At 32.7% G+C, this 14,665-nt stretch overlaps 1 protein-coding gene across 5 annotated transcripts; it reads left to right on the top strand.

Moving 5' to 3' along the window:
* Window positions 1–6,306: 6,306 nt before the first annotated feature.
* LOC131062791 (uncharacterized) lies at window positions 6,307–13,459 on the top strand. Of its 5 annotated transcripts, none has more exons than XR_009110958.2 (7): window positions 6,307–6,499; window positions 6,859–8,424; window positions 9,507–10,042; window positions 11,704–11,868; window positions 12,147–12,351; window positions 12,544–12,634; window positions 12,734–13,459. XR_009110958.2 is itself a non-coding variant. In XM_057996522.2 (4 exons), the coding sequence occupies exons 2-3, from the start codon at window positions 7,443–7,445 to the stop codon at window positions 9,995–9,997; spliced, it is 1,473 nt and encodes a 490-aa protein (XP_057852505.2). In that variant the 5' UTR covers window positions 6,307–6,499; window positions 6,859–7,442; the 3' UTR covers window positions 9,998–10,042; window positions 10,211–10,501. The 5 variants fall into 5 exon arrangements, 1 of the variants encoding a protein (XP_057852505.2); XR_009110959.2 differs by having other exon boundaries at window positions 6,859–7,077; window positions 7,268–8,424; window positions 11,704–12,351; XR_009110957.2 differs by having other exon boundaries at window positions 11,704–12,351.
* The last annotated feature ends 1,206 nt before the right edge of the window (window positions 13,460–14,665 follow it).

The raw sequence follows: 14,665 nt of genomic DNA on the forward strand, positions 1-14,665 counted from the left end.
TTTTATTTCACTTCCCATGTGGTTTCAAAGGTAGTAAATAATAGAATATTAGGATTTTTTTAACCTCAAGTGCTTCGAATTTCTAAACATACAAGATACAAATTTATTCCAAAGATATTGGAAGGCATTGCATAGAATTCAAAGTGCATCTACAATATCTTGTACAATTTGTTTTGTCAAAAAAATCGAACTACTTTAGGAAATTTGATGCTATAATGGGTTACTTATGTATGAACAATAAATATTTGAGTATTAAAATCAAATTGTTGCACATTGAGCAGGTTTAAGTTCAATGCTAATTGCCTTGCTCTTATTAAGGTCTCATGAGAGGTAAAATTTAGCCTAAAACATAAAGAATGCATTCAAACAGACACTCAAACTAAATTGAATCACAACACCTTTTATTGAGTGAAAGAGCCATAAGTAGTGAAGAATAAGAAAATATCTCACTTCTGTAAAGCAACTTGATATTATATATGCTCAAGATGGAAGATCTTGGAGATCTTGGAGACATTTTTACAAGTAAAAATGTTGGTTACTCAAGTATGAGATTACTTAATTTAGCAATATGTACTTGGGTTTCTACTTATGGATATGATGTCTTTGGAGAGGTAGGTTTCATTATGTTGTGGTATGCATGCTATTTATGTTTATTTCTATTAAGTTTTTGTAACTGTTGTAAAGATCTATTAATTCTTTTGCATTACCCTCCTCTCAAGGTTAGTGTAGGAATTTGTTTCGTTACTTAACTTCCTTACATTCTCCCCTTATTTGGTCCTCTCTTTGTCAATAGGTTGATTTTTACTAGTGACACAAGACTTAACTTGGATTGAAAATGTTTAATTAAGTGGTTTAAGATAGTAGTTGTGCTTGTTTAATCAAGTGAACATGTTCCCTCACATGTTAATCAATAGAGAGAAGTGGTGTTCCCTCTACTATATCCATGGCCATATTCCTTAAACACAAGTTTAAGAATTCATATTGGTCCCAATTAGTCCAAGAAATATAACTTCTAAGGAATACAAAAGTAAGATTTTGCCATTTATAGATTTTGATAATTTGAGGTGGGTGTTGCTAACTATCCCTTAAATTGACATGGGTCATGTCCCACCTTTATATATCAACATTCTATGTGCATGTAGTATAATGCATGTGTGGCACTACAAAATCAGGTAGAGGAACACTTACATATAATGTTGATTGACTAATCCATTGATACAATCAATGAAACATGATCTACCTCTTTAGTGTAAAATTTTTTTTGTCTTTATGTTCTTATTGATACTACAAATACATGAACAATAAAATTCATTTCAAAATGACTCTTGTGAAGCATTTAAATCTACTTTATAATAAAATAAAATTATACATGGCTATCAATGTGTCAATTACATAATAAAGTGTGATTGCTAATAGTAATTTCATTTCAATATATTGATAGGCATTCTTATAGTGGAAAACATTTCAAGAAGTACATCTATAGTTGTGTTTGGACAAACAAGATTGAAATGACTAGCATTGATTCAATTTTGTACATAGATTTTATTAAGTGAACTGGGTCATTAGGGGTTGATTCTAACACATGTCATTATTTGGTGTAGGTATTTTTTGTCTTTTAATTTTGGTAACTACATGTTTTGACTATTTACTATTTACTTTTGATAGAAAGTTTTTAAAAGCTGGTGACATCAAAACACAAACTTTACTTTTCTATTTACAATTTTCACTATATCTTAGTAAACTTTAATTTTCCATTTACTTATACTATTCACCTACATAGCTTTTGAAAACGTTTTTGGCTACAACAAGTTTTTTTTTAAGAAATTATTTTTTCTTTGTCAAATTATCCTTAATTAACACTTGGTATCCCTATGATATTTCCACTCTTGTCCCTTCTAGTGGTTGCATAAAAAACAATAGATATATAGTGAGCATCACTTGATTAGTGTATTATTAATACCATTTCTATGAAAATATCAAATATATATGATTTGATAATAAGAAAAAGTGAAGATTTCTTAACTTGTAGCATAATTTTAATGAAAGGGGATATAAACCTTTTCCTAGTAATTAAAATCTTTTAAAAAATTATAATTTGAGGACATAAATACATTATATTCATTTATTTCAATTTAATTTAAAACCTAGTTCGACAAAGAAGTTTCAAAACATGTATAAAATTTATTAAAATATACGTTCGAATTGTCCATTTATGAATTCAATATCACATAGGCAAATGCAATCACAAAAGCCTATTTTTTATATATTGGAAATAGTTTACAAATATATCTCATGCAAGTAATTAATTACAAAGATATAACAACATTAATCTAGGTGAGACAAAAATGAATAGAAGAAGGCAATGGAGAGACAACTAGCTCAACTAGTCCAATACCACAACCCAGTCCGCCCCTTGAACCAACCATCACAACATTGAACAATTATTAAAATTATATGTCCATCCAAAGAACAATTTATTTGAAAGTGATGGAACCAATCCAACCCCATCTACTAACTCCTCACAAATAGTGTAAAGAAAGATTATATATCATCAAAAATGCCTAAAAAACTTCCATGGATTGAGGTCAAATATCGAAGAAATATTATAACCATAATTTGAAGACCCAATTATCCACTTAACTAAAATTATTACCATAACTATTCTTATTATATTTCCTGATAAAGGCATCGATGCTCCTCTTCAAATACTAAAATATGAAATCCAGACACTCCTACAACTAGGGATTCAAAATTATTTTAGTAGAAATAATTGGCTTTGGGGATGAACCACCATCATCTTTTGTATCATAAGAAGCACCAATACAACCCTATTTATCAAACTATATAGAAATATAAATATCCACACTTTTCCATTTGTCAACAATAACACGTGCATTAACATCATGAATGAATAACAAGAGGTCTAATGCCAAAGACATCATCATGAGAAAAAACCCTACACCAATGAGAACAATATCAAGATCATGCATATCATTAGCATTATCATAATTAATAATAAGATTAGATAAAATCACCCAAGGAGAAGTACCAACCACCTCAATGTTGTGTTGCATAAGCCAACCATCTTGATCATAAAATAATTATTTAGGAACCGTAACCCATTGAAAGGATTGACACTTGAGAATAGGTTTTCCATAAAAAATAAATTGTTTAACATCCTCACTCCTCTTATGCACCTAAAATGTAACATTTTTGGCAACAAATGAAATCATGACTTTTTGAAAAAAGCTAATAAGCATATTTTTACCATCCTAAAAAATCTCTTTGTTTCAAAAAATCTATATAAACCAAATAACTATAGGATATGACCAACCACAACCTATCCAAAAGCTTATCAAAATGAGAATATTTCTATTTTTTCTAAATAAATTATCATTCCAACCAATGTCACATTTGTACTAAAAATAACAATCCAAGTGGATAGAAAGCAATTCCATACTTTCTTAGCATAAGGATAGTCAAATAACAAATGAGAAAAAAAATCATCACCCCCACAAATGAGATAGAATTTAGATCCAAGACTTAGCATGACATCACTTTTATCTTTTTGCTAATTGGTATTGTGGATAAGGATAATATTCCCATTATCTAATATACCTAATGGGAACCAATTAGCTAATATACCTATTTTAAATTATGTAAACAATGATAATATAATGACTTAGATCATACAAGCCCCAAATAGAGTTAAGCTAGAAAACCAATCCTCAATAAAAGATGTAAATATCTAGAAGTGACTTGCAATTAACCATCCACAAAATATCATTCTAATTGATAACATCAAAATTACCACCAAGACTATACCTCTTAACCATGGCTAAAGTCCTCTTCTATTGATCTAGAAGACCAATTAATTACTTTGAAGACACTTGAAATTCATTACATTTAAATCACAAAGAATTCTAGCAACAAAATCACTTCCTTTATTATACCAAGATTTTGTAGAACAACCTTTCGTAGAAGCCAAAAGAACAATTTTTCCATATGAGGCTCACCAAAATCGACTAAAATCCAAAATCTTGTCCTTGTTAGCAAACAAAATCTCATGACCTTTAATTAACCCTTTCACATAAAACCAAACCTTCTAAATAGAAGAAAAAATAATAAACCCAAAAGGTTTTATTTTGAAGTTGCCAAAAAATAATATATCGCAAATGCAACCCTTTCCAGACACACAATTATCAAGATTAATCATCAAGAGTTATTTCCAAGGCTCAATGTACAAATAGCTTTAACAATCCACTTGATAGCAAGGGAACATTGTGTTTGAAGATATCTTGTAATCTCATCCCCCTACCTTCCTAAGAGAGGTACATTGAGCCCAAGAAACAACATGCCTTTACCATTAAACCACAATAAACCTTAGTATGCAAAAGGTTTCATCTCTTTTTTGTGCAGTCATGGGATTGGTTCATCAATTGAGAAGAAAAAGGTTATTGAATGATCAAACAAGTCACTACGTCTTTCACAATTTCATACATTAATGAGATGATCAAATCTCCAAAGGAGGATTTTAGGAAGGAGATTGTAAATTCAGATAATATACAAAATGGTGTCGCAAGTTTGAAGATTATCTAATCTACACATCTCCTTTATATTCTCATCGCAATATTATACGCACATACAAAATAATACGTATGTAATTTATAGAAATAATAACTTTTAAAATGTTATTTTTTCTAATAGCAAATGATATCATAATCTTATAGATCTTACACGTCTCTTCAAAATACACAATCCCCATGATGACAAACAAAACATTCTCTTTCAAATTTACAATTTCTTATCAAATCTATACACTATTAAACATCTAAAAACAATCCCAAATTTCTAATATTATCAACCTTGTAACTGTTCCCTTCCCCTTTTCAAAACATGTTTGTACAAAGAGGAAACTCTTCTCTGTTTTCTGTATTCAGCTGTTTATGCTGATTTTCTCTGTAATTATTGATTGCTTCTTTCAATTTAAAAAAAAACAAAAAAAATGTCATAATTTATTGGGGATCAATATCAATGTCAGCTCAATACACTGAATGCTAAGATTTAAAGAATTGCTAAATTGGCACGCCAAAGTTTAATGCCGTACCAAATCTAGAGCCATATGTGATCTTTTTAAAAAGATTTGGGCTGTCTTCGCATTTAAGCAGCCATTAAATACAAGCTATCATTTATATGTGTTTGACAAGCATTCAAGTAACCATTAAAAGAGAAGTTAAATACAATGTCCTTTAGAGTAAGAATCAAAAATATTATTAATAGATTATATTTTTTATTTAATTAAAATCGAAGATATTGTCAATGGTTTGTTGGTGAAGTTAAATGATTTTTAATGAATGAATTCATGAGAGATCAAGTGTGGTTGAGTACAAGTCTTTGATATCATAAGAGATCAGATCGAGTAAATTTGGCAGAATAGATATCCCTAAATCTTTGTCTCTTAGTCGAAGAGGTTTATGCTTAAGACTTGTGCTTAGAAGGGTTGGGGACCTCACTTGATTGGCAAAAGCTTCTTGTGGTAAGCACAAGGTCATGAAGTCTAGTTTGCTCCTATCCACCCACATGATTCCAGATTGCATGAGTACAAATCTCGACATCATAGGAGATGAGGTCGGGATTGTGTCTTAGATAACCATTAATAAAGATAAGTTAAATACAATGTCCTTTATAGTAAGAATTGAAAATATTTTTAATAAACTATATAATTTTTTTTATTAATTAATATTGAAGATTTAGTCAATAGGTCTTGGATCTATTGGTGAAGTTGAATGGTTCTTAATGAATCTACCATGGATCAAGTTTGGTTGAGTACAAGTATCCAACATTATAAAAGATGAGGTCGAGATTATGTCTTAGGTGAATTTGGTAGAATAGATACTCCTCAGCGTTTGTCTCTTAGTCTAAGAGGTTTCAACTTAAGACTTGTGCTCTTGAGGGGGTGTGTTGCGTTAGCCAACCGATCACGTTAAAAAGTTTACCTGATACACTACAGATTAAAAAGACTACCCAACTCCTACAATCTAAATATATATATAGAATAAGAAATTTTTACATTTCAACAATTCAAAAATTACTAATAAAAATAAAACTATTAATTATTACTTTTACTTAAAAAATCATACCATCTTTAACCATCCAATTATTTGACTTCAAGATTTATAACTTTCATAAAATTTAGACCATTTCAACTTCATGACTAAGTTCATTATCCCACTGAAGTTTTACCTTGTCAATTAAACTATAAAGAAATTAATGGTTTCTCGGTTCTCCACTCAGTTGGGCCACCCACAGAATTCTTAAATTGCAAGTCATCTCACCATAACTAATGTCCAAATTTTGTATCCCATATCCATCCCTTTAACAGGACAAGGAATTGAAGTCAGAGCAGCCTAGAGCACATCTGGACATCCACAAACATCAAGAAACTCAAGCAAAACAAATGCAAAAAGATTCTGAATTGGAAAGGCATGCTTGTTTGTTTGTAAGTAAAATTACCTGTGTATGTACGGTTTTTTTGTCTGTTGAGAACTATTCAGATTAAAAATTGAGTATTCAGTTCTTTAACTAATAACAGATATTGAATACTACAATGGGCATTCTTTATATTATTTAGAAAACAAAGGATACGTCTGCAAGGATTTACTTATATCAAATCTAGAAGACATAGATTGGGACAATGGATTACAGTTCATATCAATTGAGATTGTATATACATGAAAAATTGAGGCAGGAGTAGAAATAAACAGTTGAGACTTTGTTTGTAACTGTGAGTATATTCAAATCATGGCAGTAGAAGCAGTTGTCTCACATATTAACTGTACCTATTTTTTTTTATGCCAGGCGATGCAATTATACAATGTTTCTGTCGATTTGTTCGTGTGTTTGAGACATGCCTGAGATATAATCCAATACAGAGATCAATCAGTTGATGGAACAGAGCCAAACAAACAGCCTGTAATGTCATACAGTCTAATCATATAACTGCAGGGGGGTTGAATTGAAGTATGTTCTCTGCATCAGGAATAGAGAAAAAACCAAGAAAACAAGATTATAACTCAGGTTGTACAAATTTATGCACGCTGGCATGTTTGTCTGATTGGTCGGTGTACAAGTCTTTTTGTTTTTAGATTCAGGACAAACTGTTTCTGTCATGTAAGCATGTTTATTGAGGGTATGTTATTATTTTTGTAATATAGGCCCTGTAGCCACTTCTCCTTGGATCTAACAAGCATTCCTGGATTACACCCAGATATATACATATATATTCCTTGTTCCTCGGCAGAATTTGTAACAAATTCGCCCTTTTGTCTGCTCTAGAGCCTTGATTTACTACAAGATTCCTGAATCATCACAGCCAACAACATGGTTTTTTGAGTCAATGAAGCAATCAGCTCTGAATTGATGAAGCAATTACCTTTGTTTCAATGGAGAAATGGATGATTGTATTGGCAGCATCCCTGTCAGCTGCTATAGTCATAGCTTGTATCCTTTGTATGGCATGTTATAGGCATCTTCGTCGGAAATCAAAATCAAATTCACAGGAAACATTGGATGAAGCGAGAAGTAGATACTATGCAGGGCTCAAAACATTAAGAGAGACATCTACATATCCAAATCCGAGTCACAACAACAGAGTTGCAAGTGTGTGGAGGAATAGTTACAGTTATAGTAATCATTATCCTCTGCGGGTCTTTGAATGGACTAAAAACCCATCACTTATTTCAGAGGTAGTTGAGTATGGATGGATCACTTTTGGATTCACAAAAACATTTGCAAACTCTTCTCCTGGTAACATGTATGGTATTTACAATCGGTTTTCTCATGGAGACGGGGTTGAACCTGAGATCAGCTGGGAAATGGGACAAGGGGTTGATTACATGCAGAAAATTAGATTGAATCCAGGACTACCAAGTAAAAAAGACACAAATGTGTTGCTACCAGTTCAATCCGTACAGAGTGCATTGCCTCTTCCAGGACCCCCATTGGGGGCCCTATCATTTCCCCAAGAGGCTTATTTTGAGATTACAATACTGGCAGAGAATGGAGAATATGTTGGTAGTTTGGGTTCCTCTAGGAGATATCGAGAGGATGAGGATATTCAACTTATACCACAGTCAGTCAATTCAGAGGACCATTTCCAGCATACAAACTCTGAGAAGACACCCACAAATTTCAATGGCAGTTATAAAGGGCGTGTTGCAGCAAAAAAGAATTCCAGAGGCAACTCTAAGGGCCTGGACATTGGATATATGGACACGCTTTTTCAGTTAAATAGCATGGATCCTGAAAGCATTCCTAAGGTCATATCTCTAGGGCTTGCGGTTGGTGGGACTGCTCTTTATCGGTTACCAGGCTGTGAGCGAGGGTCTGTTGGATTTCATTCAACAGGATTTGTCTTCTTAAACGGTCAGTTTTCTTTCCAGCATATTTTTCATGTATGCATGTTTTGTATTAGAATTGGTTTTTAATTCATCTGAATGCTTTTCATTTGTATCTTAATTTGTTTGAAAAGAAGTTATCTGGACATCTGGTTTATGATAATTGATTTTGAGTTTGTAAGACTTGAGGTTTTAACTCTACACATTACTTAGGTGCCGTCAGGAATTTTAAACTGTTGTTCTCTTTTCTGTCACAAAAAAGTCACCGGTATAAGAGATTAGAAAAGGGATGCAGATAAAATTCAAGCTCCCCTAGCGTTTATACACCTGACAAATCATGGCAGTTACACAAATGAGCATCTTGAGATTCATCCCGTAAGAGGTCCTCTAAAGTTCCAAACACACTGATGAGCATTCATAATACATCATTTTCAATGTTTCCTTACATCTATATTTATTAAATTAGTATAGGCCCAGTATCTTACATAACCTAGCCTGTAGGCATGTTTTTACTTGTTTTTGGCCCATCAGAGGGAGTTCTAAACATTTATTTCCATGGAGAGGCATTCTTTTCCCCCGACCCCACCTTAGATTTATTTATTAATGGGAGTCATGATTGGTGAATATGTTGAGTGAGTAGTGCTTGGATGCTGTTAATTGGTATTTAGCTATGATTATTCATTAGATATTAGATTTTAAGTTTGAGTAGGTTTTTAGAATCTGTTATATTTTGTCATATTCTTAGAGAGTGGAATGGAGTAGCCGATTGCCTGACAAAATAGGCATCTGATGGAAAGCAGGATTGGAATGTTAGAGATAGAGAACATTTGCCTTTGGATTTATCTCATATGCTAGAGCAATTAATTGTGGAGTATAATCATTGTTCTTTGCAAGACTGATGACTGTTCTTACTTTTCAATTTTTATTTATGATTAATAAATTTATACCCCTTTTGTAAAATTTTAATCTTAATATTTTAAGTGTTTACAAGCTGTTGTACTTTCTTTCTATAGAGTAGAAGCATCAATTTTTTGATAGGAGCGAAATACTAGATTGTGATCACTGATATGCTAGAGTTTGGATATTAACTAAATCTTGATGCCAATGCAGGGGCGGCTTATTTGGGTAATGAACAAGATCAACACAAACCAGCTTTTACAAAGCGAGTTTGGGATGCTGTAAACACAGTCATTGGATGTGGTTATGATCCTGTAAAGAAGAGAGTCCTCTATACATTGAATGGCGATCAAGTTTATTCTCTGATCTGCAATTCGGATGTGTTCAGTCATCCTCTGTACCCAACAATTGCAGCCAACTATGACGTGACTGTGTTGGCAAATTTTGGACAGAGCCAGTTCGAGTACTTGCCTGCTAATGAACAAAGAGTGGCTGATCCATGCTTCAAAAGGTCACGCCTGAATAGTCCTGTAAAACTTTCAGTATTGTCCCATAATGAAGACAGCGGTGATCTTTTCTCAATGAGAATGGATTCACCATGGATAGGAAATGTTGAATATTCAAATTCACAAGATCTACAACTGAAGCACCTACCTTCTGATGGCGAGTCTGACTTGTTTGAGATCTCCCTCGATAACAAATAAATTCAGAGAATCTGTGAATGAAACAGTATTTTCTGCCATGATTTGGTATGTCAATATTTCCTTTCATAATTTCAAATTTAAGATCTTTTACTCGTTTGATAAGCACTAGAATGTAGTGCTTATTAAGATTCTGTATTATTATATTTTATTGCATTCTTAAGATGAGCTAGTGCTAATAATAGATAACTTTATTTTGGTTATATTTCTCGCAAGGATGAAGCAAAGCCTCAAATCTGGAGCATATGAAAAGACAAGTTCAACATGATTGTTTGATCACGGCCCTTGCTTCCAGTAGATGTGGCATTTACCAAACCAATAAGAGCATCATAACAAACTTCTCACTCTACGAAAACCACCTTATATTTGTACCTCAGTTCTTTCTAGGATTCATCTTTCTCTTGTTAGACAGCTTAACCAAGCTGTTTTTACATATGACATGTCTGAGTTGTTGCTGATAATGGAATTATAATTTTTAAAAAGAAATTTATGGAAGATTTTATATCATTCATGAGTTTGTTTTTGTTATTTTATATAGGAATATGAACTCATGTTAATACCTTTTTGGTTGGAAGACAAGGCTTGAGGGGTATTCATTCTGCCAAAATTGTTCAAGAAACAATGTCAACTTCATCTCTTATATATTGAATACTTCCATAAGTTTGAACATTGATAAATGGCATAATCAAAGAACATACTATCATCCTCACCAATTTTGAAGTTAAAACATATTAATAAACCTATACAGAAACAAGGGAAAACAATTTCATCCTAGATTTGCAATTAAGAAAAGATACCTGTAACCTTTTCTTACACCACTCTGACTTTGGAATGAGTTGTTTTAATGTTTCTAAAAGTTTTGTAATTCTTCTGTGGTTGTTGTTTGGTGTTTTGCTGAGCTAATTGTTTTATCCTTCTCTTTGTATAAGGATCAGCACCCTTTCAAAATTCTCCATACCTAATCAAAAACAATTTGAAATTCAATGTGACAGAATATATCAGAAATTGAAATTCAATGCGACAGAATATATAGCTTGACAAGTACTCCTTTCCAACGTGTCTTCTCTCACTATATCTATTTTACAACAAAGTATTTAATGACAATGACAACAATAATCCACAAACCACAACTGTCTTCAGTGAGGATAATCTCAATCCATAATCTTCTAATAAGGTATCAATATCAAATATAGGTTAATTTTCTATCCAACTCCTGAGCTGGAAACTTCAAATGCAGTGAAATATGAAGCTATGAAATCTTACCACAATAAAAAGTCACTTTATTCACCACCCTGATAAAGGTGTAGTTAAAAAATCGATTATTTGAGTGATCCTGCTACGTTAACAAATTGTATTATATTTAAGAACAATATTGACTTATATTTAAGAACAATATTGACTTTGTGAAAAGACATTTCAGATTATATATCTAACACTAAATAAGAAACAAATGCCGTTGCTATGATATGTTCATAGGATGAGAGATGCAGAAAAAATATAGAAATATAAGCCTCATGGATGCCTTTGTTTGTATTGATCACATAAAATGACTTCCTTGGCAAATATTAGTAACCAGTAAAGATAATTTCTATAATTTGTCAGATATTTTCTTTTCAAAGTGTATCTTTTTCAGTTTTTACATATATGTAATTGTCAAAGGAGCAATATTAGCTTCTGTTGTTATCTCAAACTGTTTATACCATGTGCAGGCAATTGTGGCAGAAACTTCAGAAGAGTAGATAGAATTATTGCTCACACATGGATTGCTTATTGTTTTCAATCTACTTGGAACTGGAAGATTATCCTTCAAGATCTGAATATGGAGAAAACCAAGACTTCCAGATCTTTCAGTCTATCTCTCCAGTTGTTTACCGGTGCCTTAAATGTGTTTCCTTCTTTAGAAATCTTTCCTTTCTTTCAATACACCTTTACCTGTTGGATGGTATTCTATTCTATAGTTATTAATGTCCTCCTACAGAGAAAGGAATAAAATTAAATTGTATAAATTAAGCCTAATATGAGTAGGAATCATTCTTTGTTCTTTGATAAAGATTAAAAAGGGAATTCAAAGGGCCTGTGCCCTTTTAAAAACAGTCCAAAAGGAAATAGTACAGGTACTATGAGATATGGCACTAACAGAAACAAACAACAGGAACTGCAACAACACAGCAGCAGAATCACCTAATTACTATCTCCCAGCTTTTGGGGCGCACTGGCAACCTCCCCGAGCAGGAATCTTTATTAATTCTCTGTCATAGTGGAGAAGATTTCAGCTCCCAACTGAGAAGATCATGCAACTTATTGTTAGATTTCTTCAGGGAAGCAGAACCAAAACAGTCTGAACCTTCAACAAGCTAGTAAGCCTTAACTATATATCTTTTCCCTTTCTTCGTCTGCTTGTTTGATATTGGCTGTTTAGTTCTTGCCTTTTCAAATTTTATCCTTTTTTTTCTGGCTTAAATAGACAAGTTCTTGGCTTGTTAGAAAAAAGTTGATTCAAGGACTACTTTATGCACTTGTTGTTCATCACTTGAAATCTACATGTACAGTGTCTGGTTTCACTTCCTTGTAAACCAGTTCATAAGGAAGTAAAAATGAAGGATGGTGACAGAAAAATTGGAAGGATTCCTCTTTTGGGAGGTAATAAAACCCTAAACCTCGTATCACTTTGTTTATTTCAGGGGGTTAAAGCAACTGCAGGCTAATACTTTTATATTCTTTTTCTTTTTCTATTTGTAGCTCAATCAGTGTTACTCCATTTATCATACAGAAAGGAACAACAGTGTGCAATCCAGGTGACGAGGAGAATTTCAACAAAAGTAAAAAGCTTCATGTCTTTTTTATCATTGCCAAATTGGTCTGATCTATCCAGTGCTGCTTCAGATTCATCCACAATGTGTTGAGGATTTTTACATTTGTATCTAGCTTTGCTTATTCTCACTGGAAGATCAGGAAATTGATGAGCATTGTAATTTGATTTTCCCTACTGGTTTCTGAAACATATAGAGAAGTTATCACATCTTGAACTACTATGATTGGTTTCATACACTTTAGGAAGCTCTGGCATGATAGAAGTTTTAAAGGCTAGAGAAGACTCTGCAACTAGGAGTTGGCATATCTACTTGTGAAAAAAATATGAGAGAAAGCACCCATATGGAAAGCACTGAATGGAATGGTACTGTTTCTCTATGATTGGGATTAAGAACACAGTAACAACATTATACGGAATGTACAGAAGTAGGCGCAACGTAAGGCTGGTCGCATATATCAATTTGGTATTCTGAACACTAATGAATGCTTGGTAATGCATAACACTTGCTGAAGATTTCGCCAATGGGATGACAACCAAGTGGACTTAATTGCCAAGACTAAGCAGATGAAATCATATCACATGATTTTGTGGACCTAATTTAAGGAGTCATTATGCAAATCTCATTACACTATCCAACTAATATTTTAGATGCCCGTCTCTTCTATTAAAAGATAAACTCCATATAAAATGTGTACACATCCTAAATTTATTTCCTATGAATTAATTTAATTAATAATGATTTAATTAATTGATTAATTAATTTTTTTTACATCTTTAAAGTTGATTAATTAAACCGATTTGGGTTCTTTTCATAGTGTGCTGGTTAAGGGGTGGTGTTGTTGTTGTGGCCATCAAGAATTCAAACCCCATTGGGCCATTGTGATTGCAGTCTTGTGCCTCTGCTGATGCAATGGGCCATTGTGATCACAGTCTTGTGCCTTTGTTGATGCAATGTGTTCCTGGGTTTGAGCCCCAACTTTGATAAATGGGGATGAGGTCCCTAAGTTTGTGATCTCACAGATTCATAGCTCTAGGCCAAAAGCATTCAAAAAAAGTAATTAAATCAATTAAAACAAACAAGGCACACAAGCAAACTATGTGTATATGTATATACATAGACACACACACACACACACACACACACACACACACATTTACATATATTTGTTATTTTCTCCGCGTTGGGTTTTGTTTTTCTTCTTTCGTTCTCTCTTTTTATTTTCTTTATGTCTTTGTCATTTTTTGCGTGTGCCTTGTTTGTTTTTGTTATTTTGGAGCTTTTATTATTTTTATTTGGTGTTTTTATTGTATTTCCTTTCTCTTCTTTTTTATTGTTTCTCTTTGCTTCCTTTTCTTTTCACTTTTTTATTTTTTATTTATTTATTCTCTGTCTAGTCATCCTTCCCTCCTAGATTTTTGTGCCTCCTCCCTCCCTCTTTTTAACAACCTTGGTCTGTTGCTTGATCATTTTTCATCTCTGCATGCTCTCTAGCTTTCATCTTGATGATGGATCACAGAGTGTGATCTGAAACGTTATTTCTTTTTTATCTTGATGCAAAAATTTACACAATTGAATCCAGAAACAATTGATTGAGATCTCATGGATTGTGGAAACCTTATGTCTATTAAATCAATTTAATCAATTAATCTTCGCTTTCAAATCCTCCAACTAATCAATTAATTGATTACACTAATTAATTCCCTCTTAATATTTTCCTCTAATATAAAAATATACATTATTATTAATAGACAAATGACTGTCTTTTCAATGTCAACCATCTAATTCAAAAACAAGGATCAAAATTTCAACCCTTCATTTTCAAATATGTCCTCAACCCAATTCATGCTCACACATGTGA

Source organism: Cryptomeria japonica, chromosome 9 (genome assembly GCF_030272615.1).
Source record: "Cryptomeria japonica chromosome 9, Sugi_1.0, whole genome shotgun sequence".
In the NCBI taxonomy this organism is placed as follows: Eukaryota; Viridiplantae; Streptophyta; class Pinopsida; order Cupressales; family Cupressaceae; genus Cryptomeria; species Cryptomeria japonica.